Source organism: Solenopsis invicta, chromosome 7 (assembly GCF_016802725.1).
Source record: "Solenopsis invicta isolate M01_SB chromosome 7, UNIL_Sinv_3.0, whole genome shotgun sequence".
Taxonomy (NCBI): domain Eukaryota; kingdom Metazoa; phylum Arthropoda; class Insecta; order Hymenoptera; family Formicidae; genus Solenopsis; species Solenopsis invicta.
The window spans coordinates 1,066,713-1,088,569 of NC_052670.1; the positions used below are offsets into that span (position 1 = coordinate 1,066,713).

The 21,857-nt window shown below is 41.5% G+C and overlaps 3 protein-coding genes across 6 annotated transcripts in view; 1 reads left to right on the forward strand and 2 right to left on the reverse strand.

Moving 5' to 3' along the window:
• Nucleotides 1-166: 166 nt before the first annotated feature.
• LOC105193549 (eye-specific diacylglycerol kinase) lies at nucleotides 167-15,656 on the reverse strand. Of its 4 annotated transcripts, none has more exons than XM_026135735.2 (11): nucleotides 12,856-15,648; nucleotides 10,289-10,451; nucleotides 9,505-10,181; nucleotides 8,995-9,389; nucleotides 7,909-8,291; nucleotides 7,295-7,610; nucleotides 7,023-7,212; nucleotides 6,584-6,913; nucleotides 5,853-6,125; nucleotides 5,510-5,673; nucleotides 167-5,265 (listed from the first exon to the last, which is right to left on the reverse strand). In XM_026135735.2, the coding sequence occupies exons 1-11, from the start codon at nucleotides 13,857-13,859 to the stop codon at nucleotides 5,213-5,215; spliced, it is 3,948 nt and encodes a 1,315-aa protein (XP_025991520.1). In that variant the 5' UTR covers nucleotides 13,860-15,648; the 3' UTR covers nucleotides 167-5,212. The 4 variants fall into 4 exon arrangements, with proteins under 4 accessions (XP_025991520.1, XP_011156353.1, XP_025991521.1 ...); XM_011158051.3 differs by having other exon boundaries at nucleotides 167-5,262; nucleotides 12,856-13,859; XM_026135736.2 differs by lacking the exon at nucleotides 6,584-6,913 and having other exon boundaries at nucleotides 12,856-15,652.
• LOC120358221 lies at nucleotides 15,348-21,081 on the reverse strand. The gene is made up of 3 exons (XM_039451668.1): nucleotides 18,829-21,081; nucleotides 16,617-16,712; nucleotides 15,348-16,383 (listed from the first exon to the last, which is right to left on the reverse strand). Exons 1-3 carry the CDS (start codon nucleotides 18,909-18,911, stop codon nucleotides 16,251-16,253), a joined length of 312 nt encoding a protein of 103 aa, XP_039307602.1. The 5' UTR covers nucleotides 18,912-21,081; the 3' UTR covers nucleotides 15,348-16,250.
• The window catches only part of LOC105193551 (zinc finger protein 708), a 46,361-nt gene continuing 41,387 nt past the window's right edge, over nucleotides 16,884-21,857 (forward strand). The window contains exon 1 of the mRNA XM_039451664.1: nucleotides 16,884-16,901. The gene's annotated coding sequence lies outside the window, so the exon portion shown is untranslated. The remainder of the gene's footprint in view (nucleotides 16,902-21,857) is intronic.

Below are 21,857 nucleotides of genomic sequence, written 5' to 3' on the forward strand. Positions count from 1 at the left end.
TAAAGCATTTTAAATTGTTAATTTAGTTCGTCTAATATTTATTTATAAATATAATTCAAATATAATTTAAATCAATAACGTTTGCGTGTATAATCTTGCTTGATGAAATAAAGAGGCGAGGAGGAAGGGGGAGGGAAAAGTACATACACCTTACGTCACACACATGTGAATTGAACAATACGCTTATTATTATTAAAAATACATAGAGATATGTTGGGAATTTGTTGGGAGGTAATGTTACGCGGGACGTTTCTCCCTACGGCAATTAAATTTCGTACGCGAAAATTCTTCTACCGGTTTTTGGAGTTGTTCCTTTCCCTACGTTCCGCTGTTCTCGGAGAGAACGTTTCAAGGAGTATAGTTTCATAGTCCGGTAGCGTGAGTTGTTTCGTTTCATAGATTTAAAATTACAGATAATACAGCAATATCGTTTACTTTAATAAAATAAAATGGTCATTGGTTGGTCCACCCAAGCCTATTCCACGAGAGACTTAGAAATTTATATACGAGCAAACGACATTCTTCACATCGCGTATTGGAAAATGGTATCGATGTTTACATAAAATTTCTGTAAAGCTCAGTTCCTACACTCTTGTAGAAAATAAATAGCTCCTCATATTGTATCATATGATTACGGGCTGGAAATATATCGGCGACCTCTTTTTCTCTCGAAAGTATCTGGAAACACATGTTCGATGGAAGAACTAACTAGACAGAATCCTTTTCGATGAGTAATCTCTAGAATAGTTAAGAAATTCCGTAGAGTAGCCGTACTTCGAATCTATATACTATTTAATATTTCGCAACATTTTTAATACGACTGGACGACATCAAACATTCTGTTCGTACTGAGAGTTTTTGTTTTTTCGAAGTACTGTGATTTTTGTGTGACAAAACTCGAGGCAGAAACAACCATCCGTCCATTGTTATTCTCACGCAAGAAACGATTGTTGGATCGAAAGAAATTTACCGAACGTAAATGGATTTGTGTGTCTTATTTTCTACGAGCGATAGAAAAGGGAAGTTTAATAGAAATAAGTCTCGTTCGAGACGCTCTGTCGTCCAGCATAATCAAGTACAATGAACTTTAAAATTACGAACACGGAATAACAAGATTCTATTACGATATTGATTATAAATTATCTATTCGATTCGTAAATTTTTATGGGAAGTAGAGAGAAGGAATGGAACGTTAAGGATCTGGACTCCGTGCGCACGAACGGTTTCCTTGCTGCGCTTGCCGCGGGTTATTTTGCCGCGGCTGAGAAGTCACGTTAACTTTGGATATGCTCACCAGCGGCGAAAGAATCGTACGTAAATAATTGGCTCAAAAATTATTAAAATTCATATATTATTCAAGAAGTTGATGGAAGCATTATTATCATGGAAAGACAAAGATACATACGAAGAAAAGGAGAGAGAAAGAAGATATTTATATATTATATTTTATATATCTAATGTAATATTTTAATTAACTTTAATCAATTTTTTTAATATATGATATAATATTTAGAGATTCTTTAATATTATGTATATTTGAAACATTTTAATTTTTTTTCTTTTTATATATTCTCATGCACGTTTAAATTCTTTACGCTCATTTAATAATCGAATAGTAGTGCTCGAATTAAGTAGTGCGAATCTTCTTAGATTGTGATCGAAGTTGCTGATGTGTGCATCAGTCATGTGTAAATGTACATCGCGCATCTATACAACAAAATGAAATGCTCGTGCACACGAAGTCTCGTTGTTCCCAAGACAACAAACGAGACAATTTCGAATTTCGGGGTAGAGGAGTAAAGGAGAAGGAACGGACGGGAGAGAAGTAACAGTTGCGGCGCGAGCGCTGGCTTATGCCGAAATATCGTGATTGTCGTCAATTTATTGCTCTAAAAACATAAATCGAAATTTGCGAGCCGAGCCAGCGCTCTCACCGCCGCTATATAAAGGCGTCGCTATATCCGGGAAATCCCCATTAATTTCCCTTTTCTTTTCTTTCTGTTTTGTTTTGTTTTTTTTTCTTTTTTTTTTATAATCTCGGGCCTAGTACTATCCGAGGATTGAAACCAGTACGATCCCGGGAACGAGTACGAAAATTTTGGAGTTTTTTCACGCGAACAATCTCCGTTTGCCTTACAAAAAAATACACCCAACTAAACGTTGGCGGTCCGAAATGACACTCAAATTGAGTAATAATAAACCTCCAACTTGAGGGTTAACACTCAATTTGAGTGTCGTTTCCCTGTAGGCACTAGAATATTCCTAGAATATTATACGAATATTATTGGAAATTAAAATAATATTGCTATCATTTTAATATTTCGAGAATAAAATATGTTTTAATATCATAGGAATATTGTATTAATAGTATATATGTTTATATAATATTCGTGGTATATTATTTTAATATCCGTGGAATATTATTTTTGTTCAAAAATTAATGTAAATTATTACGCATAAAACATTCATAAACGTGATAATTATTACATTTAAAAGCTATAATATTCCTGATATTCTAAAACGTTAAAGTAAATAATATTTACTTCTCATAAAATATTCATATATTATAATAGTTTAGGAACATTATTTAAAATGAAATAATATTATAACGCTTACAGGGTTTGTAACCGCCAATGCCTACCTGGCAACGTAATCGTCCGACAGAAAATGCGTTTCTTCCCCGCTGACCTTAAACATGAAAAATTGGACTGTGCGAGGTCGCACCGGTTCCAATGCCGTTGCGTTATCGGGCATTGAGCTAACGCTACTCTCATTCTGCATTCTCGATGTACGATACGCGCGTATATACCCGACAACGTGCGCGCTACATACTCTTACACGCCCTATAACGATCCTACAACGATCCTACAACGATTCTACAACGAACTTCCTTGCAATATGCTCTCGTTTTAAATTCTCTCTTTTTTATCGGTACAACAGGTACGGATCGCGAAAGGCATTTCTTCTTAAATACTCCAAAAGAGCGTAAAGATAAAGCGAGGACGTTCTAGACATCGCGCCCCTTCTCCCACCACGAGAGCGCACAGTCGATTTTTCTCAAGAGAAAATCGATGAAAGACCGACGTTTATAATTTACACCGTTACATATCGTGACCTAACGAAGCTTAAATTAAATAAACACCCCCCCCCTCCCTTGCAGTTACAATAATTCTTTGTCATTTTAAGTTGTGGTTCGAACACAAAGTTTCGTAAGTTAGTTCTACATTCTCACGTGAAAACTTAACAGTCATAAAACAGCGGCAACGCTTTTCTTTTCCTATTTGACTCGCCAAAAGTGTGGTGGTATTGGGACTTCACTTGAGTCAACATATGACGGTTCTCTCGTCGCGGCGAGATAAAGGCGATGAGAAAACCGCTCGTATCTACAAGATTTAAGCACGACCCTGCATTACTAACACTCAATAGTGTTACTAACACTCGATACACTTTTTTTTTATATGTACATTCTCTATTTTGAGACAAAGAGAAATTGAAAATTGAATCAAAATCAAGTCATCTTTAAAGATCACCTCTCGCGCGTATTGAAAGAAGGCTAAATGTTTTCACAGCAATCATCGTTTCTTTTCCTTCACATATTTTTCTTTCGCATATTATCGTTTAAGGTCAACAAACAATTATCTCGTTCAGGTCATATTTGACATATGTATCCCACTTTCTATTAATTTCTCTGTCATTTTGAGACGAGCGAAGCAATACAAACCATTGAGCATCAGTATACGAATATCCAATAACGAAGGAAAGAGATAAAGGCAGAGGATTATACTCGCCGCACTACGAAATCTTCACACACATGCACACGTTCAAAGTATAATAGAATACAAACTGGGTTTCTACAGAGGATCACAGAAGTATCGATAAGTAAACGGGCTCGATTAAGACGCGCAAAAGAAAGAAATCGTTGCGTGCACGATCGTATTGACTTGTGAGCGGCGTCCTTTCTTTAGAATACGCGCAAATCCAAGCGATCAGCGCCTCAAAAACTCTACACGTATAATATATATATATATATATATATATATATATATATATATATATATATATATATATATATATATACAGAGATCTTATATCAATCCGACAGAAAAATAATTATAGTAACAGTATAATAGTAATAGCAATAGTACAATTATACTGATAGATTGCGTCTAACTACTAATTGGTGTTCGTACGTTGATCCCTTTTTACATTTTGGTATTTATAGAATGTACCCTCGTTCTCACCGTTAACTCTACTGAATTATCCTCTATTTTCCTTGGATTAAAACTAACAGATTATCGATTCGCTTGTAGCACCCATTTCGAGTGGCCACTGTGAACGTTCGAAAAGTATACATGCACGCGTATACATGTGCATATATATATGTACATGTATACTTTCGCACGTGCTCCAACATGAGACAGTCAATCTTCGCGTTTGGCATTGTCGTTCACGTTCCTTCATTACTCAATCGGTTGGCACAGATTTAACGTTTCGTCATCGGATTAATCTCCGCAAGCAGTCTCATCCACCGTCTATTCGATCGCGCAAATGTGATGGCTGGCCCATTTTGTCTGTTTGTTTCACACAGAGATTAAAATATCGTAGAATCTTCCGTAAATACATGACGGGAGTGTTTATATATACGTACATGTTGTAATATAGATATACAAAACTGACTGTCTCATTTTTGAACCGGAGAGACGTTAAATGTCGTACGAAAAATAAATTTGCTTGTCTCGGGAGCAATTTTGGATGCTCCCCGACCGATTATGGTCCACTTGCCGAGTACATACATGAGTGTGTAAGTAGAGTTACAAACCTCGGACAAGTTTACGAGTGAGAAAAATGAGGAGTCATTATCGATCAGAAACAACTACGTAGTTACGTATAGTATATACGTATGCGCGTGTCGCGTGTGTGTCCGTGTCTCCGTGTCCGTGTACGTGTACGTGTAGGTGTATAATTATGTAATCATTGTGTGCTAGAGAGTAATTTCGAAGTATCGACAAGAGAAATACGTCAGCATTTGGCAAACACGTAATCGTCGACGTCGAACGGACGAGGAATATCAGATTATCACGTGGCGATTTACGGTTACGTCGCCGAAAAAAACGCCGCAAAAAAGGGCCGTCGGGACAATAGCGCCGACAATAACGGCTCTTGCGTCACAATCGTTCAGGGCGGTTCAGGCCGTGGCGATCAACGCTGGAGGTCAGAGATCGCTCTCCATCTCGTCCGTCGCCAATTGAAAGTGTTCTTGACCTGCTGACACATATCGTTACGATTCGTATATAGATAGATACACTCGTTATATCTTATATATTTAATGCTCGAAAGGGGCAAGATCTCATTAATCAGACTATCTTGAGACTATCGAACGTTTCTTTTACGAAAAGAAACGTTCTTCTCCTTGACGAATCGAAATAGTCGTTCTACTTCGGTCCTACGTCATACTATTACTACTACTACTACTACTACTGCTACTACTGATGAAGGGACGATTACTCACTTTGCAGATACGCAGCTAGATCGTGATCCTCCGCTATCAGCGCGAGATGATGCGGTGTGTTACCGTGTCGATCCTTCACCATCAAAGATGCGCCGCCAGCCACGAGCATACAGCAAATGGAACGACGTTTATTCTGGGCAGCTTTATGCAAAGCGGTTTGCCCTCTGGAATAGGAATAAATTACTTCTTACTCTCGGAATCGCAATGGAACAGCGGCGCGAATGAAAAAAGAAAAAAGGGAACGCGAGAGAATGAAGAAATTTCAAGGATTAACATATTCGTAGATTAAATTTTTAATTTAATCGTGAATTTCATTTGATTTAACGCGCTGGGCTCAACTTACTTATCATTATCGATCATGTTTAAAATGGTCGGTGGGGCGCAGCCAATGAGATATCTGACGATATCCTTGTAACCATGCCTCGACGCGAGATGCAGCGCCGTTTGACCAGTCTCATCGATGGACAGAAGCGAGTATCCCTTCTGATGAAGCTGCTTCAAGGTCGGCAGATCGCCGATCTTGGCCGCTCTCAGTATTTCATCGCAGTTCTTCTCGAGTAACTCGGCCGTGAATCCGTGAACTCCCGAATTCAGGCCGAAGAGTCTGTCGCGAGGGCTGCACAAATGGAAACGAGAGATCCAGATTAGGGCAGCCGCCCCCGTGACCCCCGTCTCTCTGCACGCAAGCTACTTCTGCCAACGTCGCGAATAATAAATGAATAAATTATCCGAGCAAAGATAATTGAAGCGCACGGTTCAATGATAGTTTACGTAATGTATCGGCTCGTGTTGAGTTTTCTTTAGAATAATCTATAATACATCGCGATACCTTTTATATCGCTTGAAAGGCACTCGTGTGGAATAAAGGTCTACGTTACCCACTTTGAAAGCCGCCAGTGATCTTCATTTGAAGTTCCCTGTCTCCTAACGTTGCACGGACACACTCTCACTCACTCTCACTCTCACTCTCACACACACTCTCTCTTTCTCTCTCTCTCTCTTCTCGGCTCTCGGTCATTCGGATAATTAGAGACACGAGGTACGAGAATACGCTCAAGATTCTGAGAACCTTACCTGATAAAAGCGAGAGATCGGTCAGCCTGCTGCGACTGTTCGGCACGAGCGATCGCGACGTGAGAGTTCTTGAGGGATTCGCGTCTTACGCGGGAATTCGACTCGCTGCTTTTGTTCTCGCTCGGTATGTTCAAGGAGCACCTCCGACTCGCCAGATCCTTCGGCCTGACGCCGTTCTGACCCTCGGATTCTTTGTCGAAGGAAACGCTTTCTCGCCGTCTGAAAAGTTTGATCTTCCCGACGACGGAGGTCTGTTCCTGTCCCCCCCTATCTTCGTTCGATCGATTCGCCTTCCCCGTCACGACTGGCATCTCCTTTAGACGTTCGTCGCTATATCATATATCATATCATGCGTTTCAAAGAAAAAATCTAAATGCTAATCTATAATCTAGATCTAGCTATGCGTACAAAATACTTAACAATGTACTTTGCCGCCTACCTCGGTAAACGAATGTGCGCCGTTTCGCTTTCCCTACTCGCAACGGTCTGGCTTGGTCCCGCTTGGCCGTCGGACTGCTGTTGCACCGAGTCTTCGTCGAGGACGTAGACGGCGTCCACGGCGACGTCCGTCACGTAATGCAACTGCTCCTGGCCCCGATCGATCCTGAAGAATCTTTCCGCGGTACACGCTACAAGATAGAAATCACAATTCGCGTATTTTTCGCACCGATAATTTGCAGATAATTCGCGCGTGAGAGAGACGACACTCACAGTCGAGAAAGCAGCACGAATCGATGTTATAATCTTTGCTCAAGAGCTTCCTCAGACTCTCCAGATCGGTCGTAGCGTCGAGATCGAGCGGTTCCGCGAGCCACGACTCTGCCATTTCCTGCAACTTCTCCTTGTTGTGATGGTACGCCTCGTAATCCGACATCTTTATCTTCATCACGGGCAGCCTCAGCCTATCCAATCTCGCTGGATGATGGGATGGCTTTCCCGCGTTCCTTCTTTTCGCTAACATCGTAGCTTTGTTCAACATACTTAGAGTTATGATGGATGGTAACAGACGACAAGCCTCGCCGTCGACCTGTAACATTATCAAAAAATTTCGTTAAATAGAGAACGATAATATTATCGGGTGCAATTTCAAGAAGAGATTTTATTTTAGCGAACTGAAACGTCTCCTATCCATATAAATGTATGATTGATATGCAACGATTAAAATCTATTTATATTTCATTAAAATGTACAAAGAGAAAGCTAAAAATTATTATTAAAAAAAAAAAAAAAGATTCGTGATCAAAGATAGAAAAAGAAATATTGAACAAGATATTCTGGACTATATCTTGGATATACAAATTGGATACACAAAATTGTATGCTTGCCTGCATCGGTATAGTCTTGGTCGTGACCAATTTGGCCGTGCTGCATTGCACTATGCAAGTACCGTGTCCACGTGCTTGCAAAAGAGGTAGCTGGTAGGTGGTCAGGCCGACTACTTCAATCAAGCCGTCATCCATGGCCGGTTCTCTAGTGCCACTTCCCGCGCTCCATGGATGCGTCCCGCCACCGTATGAAGCGATATTCAAGAATAGTATAGCGTGGACTCGATGCTCCCTCAATTTTGGCGTCATATCTTGACCGTCGCATTCTAGCGTCACGAAATCCGAGAGATCCTTCCACTTTGTGAGCAGCAAGTCCTTGCAGCCCATCTGCCCGTAGAACAATTTGTTCCTCATTCTGGAGTTAAACTTCTCCGGATGAGCCTCTAAAAACGAATAGCAGCGCTTTTATCAGCCTTTATCAGTATTCTTTTTCATACACCCTGAGAACAAAAATTGTCAACTTGACTAAATTTTTCAATTTGATTAAATTTCTTCAATTCAAGCATTTATAGATTTAAATATATAAATACTTGAACTAAAAACCTTTGCTCTCAACCACTCTGTTAGATACCTTTATGTTACATTAATAGTATTGCGTTGGTATTTCAATCTTTTACTGTTAATATCAACGACATCACCGTGAGTTGAATCAATGTAGTAAGCAGCTCAACGATGTATTATAGTCTACATAAAATAATTACACTCTCTCCAGAGAAAGAGGTTTATTTCATGATACGAGTGTAGAGAGATAACAAAGGATAGAGTATAGCAAAATACAAGTACTTAGCCGTTGTATTCTTTATTCAGTTTGTCTCACATGAGTACTCTCTTTTGATACATGGCAAAAATGCAAGGGATTTCAAAAGTTTCAAATGTAAAAAAAAAAAAATGTTTCATATTTTTAATCTTTTATATAACAGTAGACGATATAAAGTTTTTATTGGTTTATTGGTTTATTTATCTTTCAAACATAGTAAATAGTACTTGATAAATTGAGTTTTCGATAGGTGCGGCATATACGTATACCGGAGTTATCCTATCGATATAATGTAGCGCGAATAAAAAAAATTTCGAGTTAAATCTCACCTCGTGCTTCGTGAAACTCGAGAGCGATGTGAGCATCCACCCCGAGGGAGAAGTAATTGTTAACGACGTTTAGCGGTAGATTTTCCTTGCCCTTGCCACCGTCATCGTCGTTCTTGGCGTCGGGATTCCTCTCGACCTTCAGTTGCCACCTGTCCAACAAGGTGGTCTCGCTGTCACTGATGCTCGTCAAGATCTTGCCGATCGGCTCGTCCTTGTAACCGCCTCCCCATCCCAATGCTCTCGCCAGATCGTTTCCGGTACCCAAAGGAAGTACTCCGACCGCTGGCGCCGGATAAACGCCGATTTGATCCAGAATCGACAAGACCCAACCGACCGTACCGTCGCCGCCGCAGGCCAACACGCGCAAATTCGGGACCTTCTTGAAAAGCTCTAATCTGCAAGATCAACATTTTTACGATCGATCGAGTTTTTTTCTTCTTCTTCTCTATGTCGTATGTCGTCAGCCTTGTTAACGGTTCACATGTATTTTGATTTGGCAGGTTTACTCACCCCATTTTTGGACCACCTTGCGTCAGATCGAAAACCTGTCTCGGATTGAGCAGCCATTGGAACTTTTGCAACAATTTCGCTCCCTGATTACCACCGGATTTCGGATTTATGAAAACCAACACCGGCTTCACCGTGGCCGTGGGTATGGGCTTAACGACCCACAATTCTTCCTGACTCTTTTCTTTTTCCTTATCCTTCTCCTTTTCCTCTTTCTCTTTCTCCTTACTTTTCCGACGGTAAGACGAACCGTCGCTCTTCTTTCTTCTGGGTGATCTTCTCAAACTACTTCTGAAGCTACCCTTACGAGGCAGTTTCACGATCCACGACGGCGGCACTATGATGGACGCATGAGTGCCCAATTCACAGTTTTCGCCAATTTTTTCTACGTTGAAGCACGACTCCCGATTGTGATAAGCGGCTTTGCACCAGCTGCAGCTCACCGCCACGATCTCCCTGGAGCTGAAGCTGAGCTTCGATTGGAAGGACTTGCCGCAGTTGGCGCACTTGCCCTTCTGCGATCGTCGATGGACCCAGTGATGATGGATTGTCGTTTGTTCGCGATACTGACGCACTCCGACATCGCGAAAACTCGGCTTGCAGGCGAACTCTAAACTTCCGACGCAGAGCGCGTGAGCCACTACGCGACAAGCCGGACATTTCAACCGGGGTCCGTGTTTCTGAAAGGGAGAATAAAAAAAAAAGAAAAGAACATTGATCCGATTAATGAAAAGCTCTCATTTGTTCTTAAAAGCATCCCTTCATTCTCCTCCGCATTAGGACTTACGGAACAGTCATTGACGTAACAGAAATCACCGGATGTAGCGGTTGGTACCCAAAGATGTTCCCCATTGAACGCATTTGGACCCCAATCTGGAGTTGACCGAGGTTCACGATGACCACTCGAGCCACCTCCGTCCCTGCTATCTTCTCCACTATCCTCTCGCCCTCTAGAATCATCGCATCAAATGCTCAAAAAATCCCTTTCCACTTAACTTTCGCCTTAATTTTACACCTAAAAATAAAGGCAATATATTTCTGCCAAATATATCAAAAAGTATCGAATCTTTACTCTTAATAAAAAGAAATCTTTCTGAAAATTTGTATTAAGATTGTCCAAGAACAATCGTACAATTAGCTATTTGATTAGACACAAAATGCAAAAGTATATTACAAATGTGATATATAAAATTTTAAAGTGTACGCAATAAAAGTTTAACGCGCCTTCATTGTCTTTTCATGCAATTTTAAGTTTCATAAAATAGCTTCAATGTGATTACAATGACCAACGAGATTACAATGAAACAAAAATGTGTGCGCGGATCGTATTTAATCAAGTCCAAAGATTATTACACGCATCATTTACTATACATAGATAAGAGAGAAATTAATAATCTCTCTGTGTAGGCTGATAAAATCGTAATCAACGAATATTTTGGCGGATCCGCAAACATTCTTAGTTTTTGCTTCACTATGATCCCATTCCCGTCATTTTAAACCTATTTTGTGACACTTAAAATTGCACGAAAAGATAAATGCGTTAAACTTTTATTGTATACATGTTATATATCAAATTTGTGCATAAAATACTTTTACGTCTCATTAAATATTTGACTAATTACATAATTTTTAATATTTGTTTTTGAACAGTCTTACTATACATCACTTTTTAGAAAATGTTTTTTAGAGTACAGGGTCGATACATACTTTTTTACTTGGTGTACTACTTTTCTTGAAAAAATTTTATTTAATGAGTATACATATATGTGCTTTATTATATCAAATTGTGAAAAATAATCGCAACGAAATCTTTATTCTGCGCTTCACGATTTATCGCGTCCTAAATATTTTGGTACTTTCAAACTTAAAATATAAAATTCATGTGTACCGTATAAAGAAAATAATAAAGTATAAGAGGAGAGGAAGCGTGTATACTATTGTATACATAATTGAAATTACCTTTGCTCGTGCTTCTTTCATACGGAGTCGACAAGCGCGAGAACGAATCATGTCGTATCTTTGAAATGGTAAGGATGTCTTCAAAGATTTAAGCTATGCGAATAATTAAAATCTCTCTTCCTGTCGTGACAAAGTACGCTCCCAAAATTAGAATATAAAAATTTTACGAAAAAAATTGTCCATGGTAGCTTTTAAGACGAGAGCTTTTTTCCATGTAGAATACCTCGATATGCGTAATAATACATGAATGACGATAATAGTCGTACCGCACGAAAGGTGCGTGTGATACATTCCATTTATAGCTCTTTGATCGATATTCTCTAAATATTTCACTCTCGTGGTAATAGATTACTTTTTCTTAGCTTTCAGTACACCAACTTTTAGGAGATATTCAGTGTTATTTTTCCAATTTGAAAATGATATCTAATGAAAGTGATGCGATCTAATGCCTAAATAAATAATAATTTATGAGAGGCAGCGCTCCAGCGAGAGAGGTGTGCCCCCTTTCAGTAGAATCGTAAATATAGGAAAGAGAGACGGAAATAACAACGCGATAATAAAAGTCTTTTCCTGCTTATTTTTTTAAACCCACTTTAGACGATCTATAAGTCACGTCAGAATTCAGGATAGAATTCTATTCATAACGTTATACGCCATATAATTCAGTGTTATGAATGTGTGTCGCAATCGCGTAATACACGAAGGTGCTTAAGAAAAGCGAAGAAAATATTAGTCTTTCCGATTAAATTAAAGACACACTTTAACTAATCTCATATATATATATAGATATCAAATACAACAAATTTAAATAAAAATACAACATAGATAACAAATAAGAATCAATGGAGAGGAAAGACGATAGAAGTATAAAATATCTATAATAATATACTTTTAATCCATAAAATTACAAGTGTGATTTAATCACGAGTTATTTTCACTCTGTATGTTTTCGATACGCGTTCTAATAATTCAAATCAATGTTTAAAAAAGGAATTCAATACCGGAGTTTCGCATAATTTCTCTTTCAGAAAATTCTATGCTTCTATCGTGTTTCCTTAACAACAAGGTTAAATCTATACTATATTCAAGATGCATACAACTTAATCACAAAATCGATATAAAATTAAAATAATTTCAAACAGTTCAACTCATGCATCGCACGTAGGTAAATTTAATTAAGGTGAGCAAATAAAAAGAAAATAAATGTGATTTGCGACGGAGGACTTCTTAATGCGTACCAGGTTTGACGATAAAATAAAGTTCAAGTGTTAAAATTAGGATGCGTAATTTAGAAGCGTGTTGATTAAGGCGCGACGCTGGACATGGTCGCATCGTGCTTTGTGCTTAGAACGGAGAGACGCTCCGGGGGGGCTCCATCCAATCAGACGTACCCACCCTATCGAAGGTCGCGACTCCTTGCCAGGCAGCAGCGCCGTGTATCTCGTCCTCGCGTCCGTCGGCAGCACGATGTCGACGCTCTTCGACCTGATGCTCTGCTGTGGCACCGCCAACGAGTCAGCGTCGGTCGCGGAACCGTTTTTATTGTTATTGAAACACGAGTCGACGGAAGCGGCGCGGTCTCGCTTCAGCTCCGGCACGGTCAGGAAAATGTCACGCACGACGAACTTGGACGAGCCGCACGGCTCGACGTTCTCGTTCTCCTCGTCGTCGTCGTCGTCGTCCGCTTCCGAGGCGGTCGCGGCTGACGCGAGAGCGGGAAGGTGCTCCAGGGGGAAGGTGGTGAGGGCCTCCTGTCTGGACAATCTGCGCTGCCTCTCCGGGAATTCCGATCTGACCTCGGAATCTGGATCGGCGGACGCTTCCTCGGTTACCTCGGGCGGCACGTACGTAACCCGAATCTCCGGGCTACCCTCTCTCTTGCTCTCTTGCTCATCCTCGCGATCCGACTCGTTCTCGGAGAGATCCGTGCTATCGGCGGATGCCGGATCACCGACGTCGGCAGCCTCGTCTCTGGAGACGTCCTCGGTGAGCCAGAGGCTCCGATATTCCTCGACGCAAGCACAGTGGTAGCAGCCGGAGACTTGGATGATTGGCGTTTCCGGTCGCTCGATCCCGCCCGCTGGGAGCTGCGTGCTCGGAGACGAGGCTGAACTCGCCGAGTACGCGTCGAAGCTCTTGGAACGCTGGCCGGTGAGGTGCTGCGGCACCTTGAGGGTCGCGGAGCCTCTCCTGCCGCGCATCGAGTCCTGCGATCTCGCCGGGGAACACGTGGAGGACGACGAGGAGGTCGTACGGTCGTCCTGTCGCTTCGTCTGCAACTGAATCTCGTCGAAGGAGGCCGACCTGATCTGCTTGGGCACCTCGAGGCTAGACTGGGACTTCATTTCCGCTCCCGTGGGAGTGCGCGACCTTTTGAAGGTCGAGCGCAACTTCTGCATCGTCGCTTGATAGCTACCTAGCGACGCTGCTGTCGTCCGTTCGAACGACGGACGTTTCGCTGTTCTCTGAGGCACGACCGGCCGCGTTGTTGTTGTTGTTATTGTTGTTGTTGCTTTCCTCGCTCTCTTCGTCGTCTCCGAGACCGCAGGATTTGCCTCCCTGGTCCTGAATCGTTGGTCCTGAATTTCGCTCGATCGGCGACTGGATCGCCCGCTTACCCTCCGACGACGAGGCGACCGTCTCTTCTTCCAGCTTGGACTTTGCTGCCGATTTGCAGCCCATTCTAAGTACCTTCGCCGCCAGCGCCGGGTGTACTGAAATTTTCAACTCCTCTTCGACAAAATCTTTGGAAAAGCGTCTTCGAACGTGTTGGACGTGAATCGTCGGATCGGACAATATCGAAAAGGCAATATCGAGAAACCGCGAGAGACGTTGATACTGGCTAGAGTTTACAGCTGTTTCTCACGCTGATCCGGCACGATACGAAGCTCCGTACCAAGAGCCGCTTAAGTCGTATGAATAGAACGGTCTATGGTCATGGTCATGATTTTGATTTCGTTGCCAGTCGATGTTACTCCAAACGTTTGCACGCTGCTTTCGTATATTTCGACATCAGTTTGAAATGATGTGAAACAAATGAGTGAAATTCGAAGCTTCCGGCTTCCGGATAACGTTCGCCAGCGTTAAAGGAGTAGAGCCTTTTTTAAAGGCTAAAAATGTCAAATGCCGAAATATCAAGTGTGACGAGCGCAGCGGGGATGCGTGGACTAAAATGGGAACGTTATTTATTTCGTTATATTCGGCGAGAACGATCTCCGGTGATTAATAGGAGTGGGCGAACGTTTCATTCGTCATTTGTTCGTTTCCCGCGTTCGTCCACCCTCGCACTCTCTATCTCCCTTTTTCTTTCCTCCCTCTTCCGTCCCTCACGGCACGGCTCTCTCCTCGTGAGTGACTGGCATCATCGATCGAGTTTTCCAGCACCGGAATTTATTTTCACGGTGACGCGTGGTAATCGGGGTCGCCGATACGAGGAGGTCGCGAGCGTTACTCGTGTCGCGGCACGAGGCGAAATTAAGCCCCGATGATTCCGTAACTGGAAATCGATCGATCCTCATTGTCACCACCGTCACGGAGATGCGTCCGAGCTCCCCGAGCGTCTTTACGTGCGCTCGTTATCGACGAGCGTTCCTCGTCGATGATATATCGTCGTCGTCGTCGTCGTTGTCGTCGTCGTCGTCAACGTTAACGAAGACCACAGATTCTTCGGAAACGGACGCGATCGTTCGATGGCTAGAGCACGTCGACGAATATTCAGCCACGAGGGTGCTCGTTGTTCCATACGACCTTCGCCACGTCCTCGTCGGTCGATCCATACACTCGATCAATGATAGAGCACATTCCACGGAAGCTCGCGCACTGCTCCACTCTCGCCACCCTTCGTCTCTCTCTCTCTATCTCTTTCTTTTTATCTTCTCCTCTCTCTCTTTCTCGAGCGTAATATCTTTCGAATGAGAAGCACCTACGCACGCACCGTCCACCAGTTCCGAGGGACTAGAAGGACTAAAAGGAATTCAATGCGGTCCTCTCGCTTCCAAGTTTTTGTCCCTCGCTCGCGATCCTCCTTTTCGGAATTGGCGCATTCCGAACGGTCCTTCGGGAAATCCTCTCTATCTCTATCTCTCTCCGTGCAGGCCGCGTTCCTCGCGACCCACGAGGAAAACGTAAGGACAACGGGCAACGGAGGCGGCGGTGAGGGTGACGGCGACGCGACGCGACGCGACGCGGCGCGGCGAGATTGCCGGTCGGACTAACGCAAGCCAGGGCTCGTCGATGACCGATGTCGAAAGGGGTGAGAGAGAACGCGGGCGGTTGTGCACCCCCGTTCTCCTCCGTCCTCTTCCCCCTCGTCGTGATCCGCTCATGCGCCCTCCACGACGGATCACCTCTCGCGCGGAGGTGTCACGACCATGCGCGCAATAATATAAAGCGTATTGGCCAGGAAGCGAGGTTCACATGGTGAGAGAGAGAAAGAGAGAGAGAGAGAAGAGAGAGAGAGAGATGAAATAAGCGAATGAGGGAGAGAGAGAAAGAGAGAGAGAGAGAGTTTGCACGAGACCGGTAGTCACCGAGCCCTGTTAATGGCGTTTGTATTATTTGGATATTTGAGATATTCGAATATCCTGTTTCGTAATATTTTGTTTGTTCGTTCGAAAATACAGATTTAATGGGGTTTTAGTGGTATATGTAGTTTGAATTTCTCTCTCTCTCTCTCTCTCTCTCTTTCTCTCGCTCAAAGAAAGCCGAGTATCATTTTCGCTCGTACAGCTCTTTTCCATTTATAAAATAAACTACCATATGTAAACATCATAAAGCAAAATTTACATCCACTATCGAACGCTTCTCTTTCTCTCCGACGTCTCTTCAAATATCAGTCCGGAGAAGCACCGCTGCGTTAAATTCCCGCATTCACGACTGATTCGCGCTGAATTGCAACCATAACGCGCGCGTTCGGCATGTGACCTAGAAAAAAAAAAAAGAAAAAAAAATCTGCCGGAGAGACGCGGGTGCGATGTAGGTTGCAAATCACAAGTATCGCGCAACAGTCAAACTGGTATCATCGAGAAGTTCAAGTGACTTTACTCAAAATCGCACTGAAAATCTTTTTCTTTCTTAATTCGAATGATCGAGTAACCATTTTGTCTAATTGTCTAAAAAGAGAGAGATCGCTCTTCCGTAATTAGATAACTGCTGACCTTATCTCGGACGGTACAGTGTCTTCGCGGCATCTTAAGTTCGTGCCCTCCGCGAAATGCACCCGTTGTCCTAGCTTCGGGGCCAACTCGAGCAACCTACAATGCACACGAGAAACGCCCAGATCGTGGTATACAGTCAGTACACGAGGAGCGTAACGTCTATGAGATCATTTAGTCATCTCTTAGCCGTCTCACCTTCGACACGCTCCCGCGTTCTACGGAGCCGACCGGCACAGATCGACAGCTCAGTGTAAAGGAATTTGTAGCCGGATCGTCATCCGAGAGGTGTGCTTTATTAGTTCGAAGTGTGATTCTTCGGGCATTACTCTATTCGCTTATCTGTATGTGACTGTGTAAATGTACTCATTATATATATAATACATAGATTTCACGGTGTAAAGCTCGGATGAATTCTTTTATCGTTTCGCATGAATTCTACTTCGTCGAATTATTCATGCGTTTACAGATAGAAACGTTTGATTCAAATGAGATCTACGATTGAAAGCGTTCGTGAAAAGAATGTTTTGTTCAAGTATCCGTTATAAAAATTCAGCTACATGGAGGAGAATCGCGTACCGCTCGTCTAAATTCTATACATCGCCAATATTTTTTTATTTTTATTCGATATAAATAATGTTTAGTGACAAAAATACGCAATGAATGAGAAACGAGTGACATAGGCAAAAATTTAACAAATTACATCCTATTACTTCTTATACCTGGTAACCCAACAAACACGATCTGGTGGCATAACATTTATATAATAGAAATGTTTATATAACTTTGTTGAAAACTTTGTGACTTTTCCTAGAATCGTGTTACAACTTAAAAGTGTAGGAAGTAACATCGTTGAAACAGCCAACGTATAATGAGTCGTACATACAGCCGTTACAAAATCTTAAAATGAATATAATGACTAATTTTTACGTTGCCGTACGAACGTTGTAAAAATAGTTTGAACATTTTAGTCGTAAATTTCTCAATACGTAAAATGTACGAACGTTTCATGGAGTTGCAAAAACTTTTTCATAATCTTGTGCTCCTAGAAAACAGTATTTTATTAAAAATCGAGTAAACCTGCTGACGTTAATTTTTTATCAATTTGTACAACTGAAAATGATGTAGTCGTGCAATTTTATATAAAATTTTTTATAGTTTTACAAAAAAAAAGTTTATTGTAGAATATTTTACATTTATTGTACCATCCGTATTTGGAATTATTATAAAAATGAAATTGATATTTTTATAAAATTTATCAAGTTTTTTTCTCTAAACCGTATCACCACAAATTTGATATTAAACACAATAAATGATATTAAATGACATAAGATTCATAATAGTAAAATCAAATAATATGAAGAAAAAAATATATCAATTGCAAAAATTAATTCAAGCTAATTTTATTTTGTCGTTATTATCTTTTCGTTATTATTAAATATTTGACTGTTTTTTTTCACAAAAAATAAAATAAGTATTTGTAATTATTTTAATTGATAAATTATACTAAATGGGAAATATAATAAAAAATAACACAACTGACGCATTTGACAACTCTCCCTAATACAAAAATAATTCTGTTAAACCATCAAACAATTATATCTTAGTACACTCAAGTGTGATGAGCAATTTTGTAAAGTTTTGACATTCTAGAAACCAGAGCAATTGAGCGTCCTACGTAATTACCCCAATGGTCTAACAAAATTATTTTCAGATCTGTATTCCGCTAAATTTTTAGGCACTTTAGCAAACTCGTTCTCTCCTTCGCGTTACTTGAGTGTGGCGTGCGAAGAATCGCTTTATATAAAATGGCATAGCTTTATAAGTCGTCAGCCGTTTTTTTTTTCTGCCGAGCTAAAGGAGGCGAATCGTGTAACAAGCGAAATATAATATCCTCGAAGAGGCTCTCAACGGAGAACGTTTCAAGTTAAAGTTTCAGGTGTAGAGTTTAATGGGAGATTTTAGCGTCTTGCAACAAGCTATATTTATAATGAACCCAAAGTGGGTTAACGACTAAGTCCTGATCACGTAATGACCTCGAGTCTTACGAAACAAGGAGAGCGTAATTTCCGGAGCAGAATTCACGTGGAAAGAGCGCAACAGTCGCGCAGTGAGCGACGTTCCGTCACCCGCGTCGCGTCGCGACGGCGAGGTTTATTGTTACGTTAATCGTATTAGAATTAATGACGCGGATCCATTTGGATCGGAAACTCACGTGAATCTTATTGCAATCACCTCGTCAGTCGGTGGTTCCGATATCAAGCAACACGTTACGCATCTCAGCCAATCGACATTCATCCTCGTGGATACATCGGTTTCCCTGCGGTTGCCACTAATGCCTCCGGACTACGCGCGCGACTAATGCCGAGGAAAGGAAGGAAAAAGAATCGCAAGAAACAATGCAACACGACCGTCGCGCACTCTTGCTCCCGATAATCTTTTGCAACTGTGAATTATGTCATCTATGCGTAATAACACCTGGTGTACGCCACTTTTCCAGCACTAAGCAGCGACGTATCACCAACCGGTCACCCATGAGCTCCTGCTACCAGCCAACGTTCTTGTGTCACTCTCGTATCATTTTTGCGTTTCTGAGCGAAATGCAGGCCTCCTCGTAACGTAACCGGCAAATCAACTTGTAATTACGTCGCGCGTTATGACGCGATACCCGCCGTCGATTCCCCTCGTAGGCGAATGCAACGTAAGTTGCAGTACCGCGTCGGTTTCGCAAGAGACGCGATGTTTTTAATAGCGAGTTAAATAATCTTTCAAGAACACTGCTGCAATTAAACGCGCGTCACAAAGATCTAAACGACCGAAAGAATGAGAAAAAAAAAGAGCGGAATAAAAACACGCTTCCCACCATTCGCACTTATTATAGATCTGATTAAACTTTAATGAGCTTTAATGAATTCTCTGGGAATGTATTTGCTTCAAAGTTGAAACAGCTTTATATTTCTCCGTAGTCGGAAATTCTTAATTGTTTGACAAACGAAAAAGTAAAACTGTAAATTTACAAACCACAACTACAGAAATATTATTTAGCAGTCGCTTTTAACAGTAAGCGACGTTAAAAATTTATTTATGTAATTGGGTGCGATGCAAAAAAAAAAGTGTCGTTGATATACGGCCCAAATAAAATCCCAGGTAGAACGCAAAGTCATCACAACGACGTCATCATATTTATGACTTTATTCGTTTGTACTTATAACACACTTTATCCAAAAGACATCCCAAGGGCGCACGGACGTCCCTAGGAGGTCTATGTGGGTAGACAATAAATGTTATCTCTTATGATATCATTATGTCATTGACTAACAAAGTGACTCTTTATATCATTACGATTTCTGTGTGACCTGGAATTATATAAAAAATTTCTTTTTTCTCGATGCCTCTATCGTGCAGAATATTCAATGTGTACTTTCAATGTGACGCAGTGTAAGCAAATATTTTTCTCTTCCCTTGTGCACGAGCTAACTGTCCGTCCTTAGGCCGCATTGTCTTTTTACGTCTTAATCTTTAAGCTCAATCACTACTGTACCTTATTGTAATATTTTCGTTCACGAAAATACGCGTTCTCACCCGGACTCATTGCACTTAAAACTTAAGACTCGCGCACGTCCGGTCCGCGTCCGCAAACAATCGAAACCGGATTACGAAGGTGGTCTGGGTTCCCGGCTCCTTTGTGTCTTGTTTGCAACGTTTGTCCTTTCACGACAACGACGACAATGACGACGACGACGACGACGACATCGACAGTGAGAGAGAAAGAACTACAGTCCGGCTCATAAACTGCATCACGAGATCTGATCGAACGGCCGATCCTATCGCGAGTTTATCGACCACTGATCGAAATCGGTCGGGTAAATCGCGACTGTGAATAAGCTGCTGACATTCATCGTGGTTTTCCGGTTTCGCGAACGAATGTCGCTTGAGATCGGTATTAATGAACAACGCTGTATCAATCCTCCGAATGGCAACCGGTTTCTGGTTTGCGTAGTTTTGCTCTCCGTTTTTGCAATGACGAAAAAGTGAAGTAACCTTTCAATTTGCGAAAAAGGGTCGGCTCCTCGCCAAGTTACACGTGTGTGTTGCCTACATTCGTCTCCGTTACCTTCGCTTAAAGGGAACGTTTATTATACTGCGCGCATTGGAGGAAGAATCGCTCCGTTAGGAGTTTAAAGAAGAAGAAGAAGAAGAACGCGCGGGCCGCCCGTCTTTAAATCAATAAAAACGTATCCACAGAGAGTTATTTATAGGTACGGAAACTACTCGGAAACAGATATATCTTTGTCACGATATAAAGGATTAGACCAAGTAGCAAAATATCATCTCCTTGCCGTTCTTTTCATACACTTATGTTATAATTCAGGGTATAATAGAGGGTTTCTGCGCCGCGCCGAAACGAATGTGTCACTCCCATATGTCACTCTATCAGAAATAAATTACATCATGAAACATTCGCAGTCCTCACCCTTCTTCGATCCCGCCATCCTTCTCGCATTTCCCCGCCTTCTGTTTGCTCTCCTCCCCCTCTTCCGCCATATCTTCACGTACTGAATAAATCCAATTACGAAAGTCCGGAAATTAAACGAAAGAACGACGAGAGATCTTCTTCCTCGACGTACTATCTGTTGAGGAAAGCGACAGAGAAACGTCACTCGATCAAGTCCTGCGATTCCATCGTTCGATCTCTCATGACTGACTTACGCAAAATAACTCGGGGTGCCGCCGGAGCTTATTATGGCTTCCGAAGACTCGTAAAGTCGCAATTCTATTTTCCATAATGCCATAATAGCATTACCGCTCATCCATATGCCTAAGTCACACACGTGTGTTCGGCGAAAAAAATAGTTATGGCGACGAAAACAAGAAGAGCCCTCAATAATATACTTAACCAAAAAGTACAATTGGATTATTTTTAGCTCCCGACTACTCTCCGACGGGTTATAAGTGCATCTCACCCCACATAATTACGCAAATATACTTCTCTTGATTGAAATATGACTGAATTCTAGTCTAAGATTACTGTTATTTGACAAGACAAAATATCCCTCGACGTTGTCAAAAATTGGAAACATTTTTATTTTTGTTACACGGAGCCCTACGTATAAACTTTATTTTCTGTTACATTTGCAATAAATGATTCTCTTTCAGCTTCACAATGTTTAATTACTGCGCCAGATGAAAAATATCCATTTTTTTTTAATTTAATTTCAAATAAAATTTATGATACAAAACTAC

Coding starts and splice junctions, on each gene's coding strand:
- LOC105193549 (XM_026135735.2), bottom strand. CDS start 13,859: ATGCAGAAGTTGCGCTCGACCTTCAAAAGGTCGCGCACTCCCACGGGA. Junction 10,182..10,288: donor GTTACGTCAATGACTGTTCC/GTAAGTCCTAAT, acceptor TCTCCCTTTCAG/AAACACGGACCCCGGTTGAA. Junction 9,390..9,504: donor CAAGGTGGTCCAAAAATGGG/GTGAGTAAACCT, acceptor TTGATCTTGCAG/ATTAGAGCTTTTCAAGAAGG.
- LOC120358221 (XM_039451668.1), bottom strand. CDS start 18,911: ATGAATGTCGATTGGCTGAGATGCGTAACGTGTTGCTTGATATCGGAA. Junction 16,713..18,828: donor GTGATTGCAATAAGATTCAC/GTGAGTTTCCGA, acceptor TGTGCATTGTAG/GTTGCTCGAGTTGGCCCCGA. Junction 16,384..16,616: donor ACTGTACCGTCCGAGATAAG/GTCAGCAGTTAT, acceptor TTTTTTTTCTAG/GTCACATGCCGAACGCGCGC.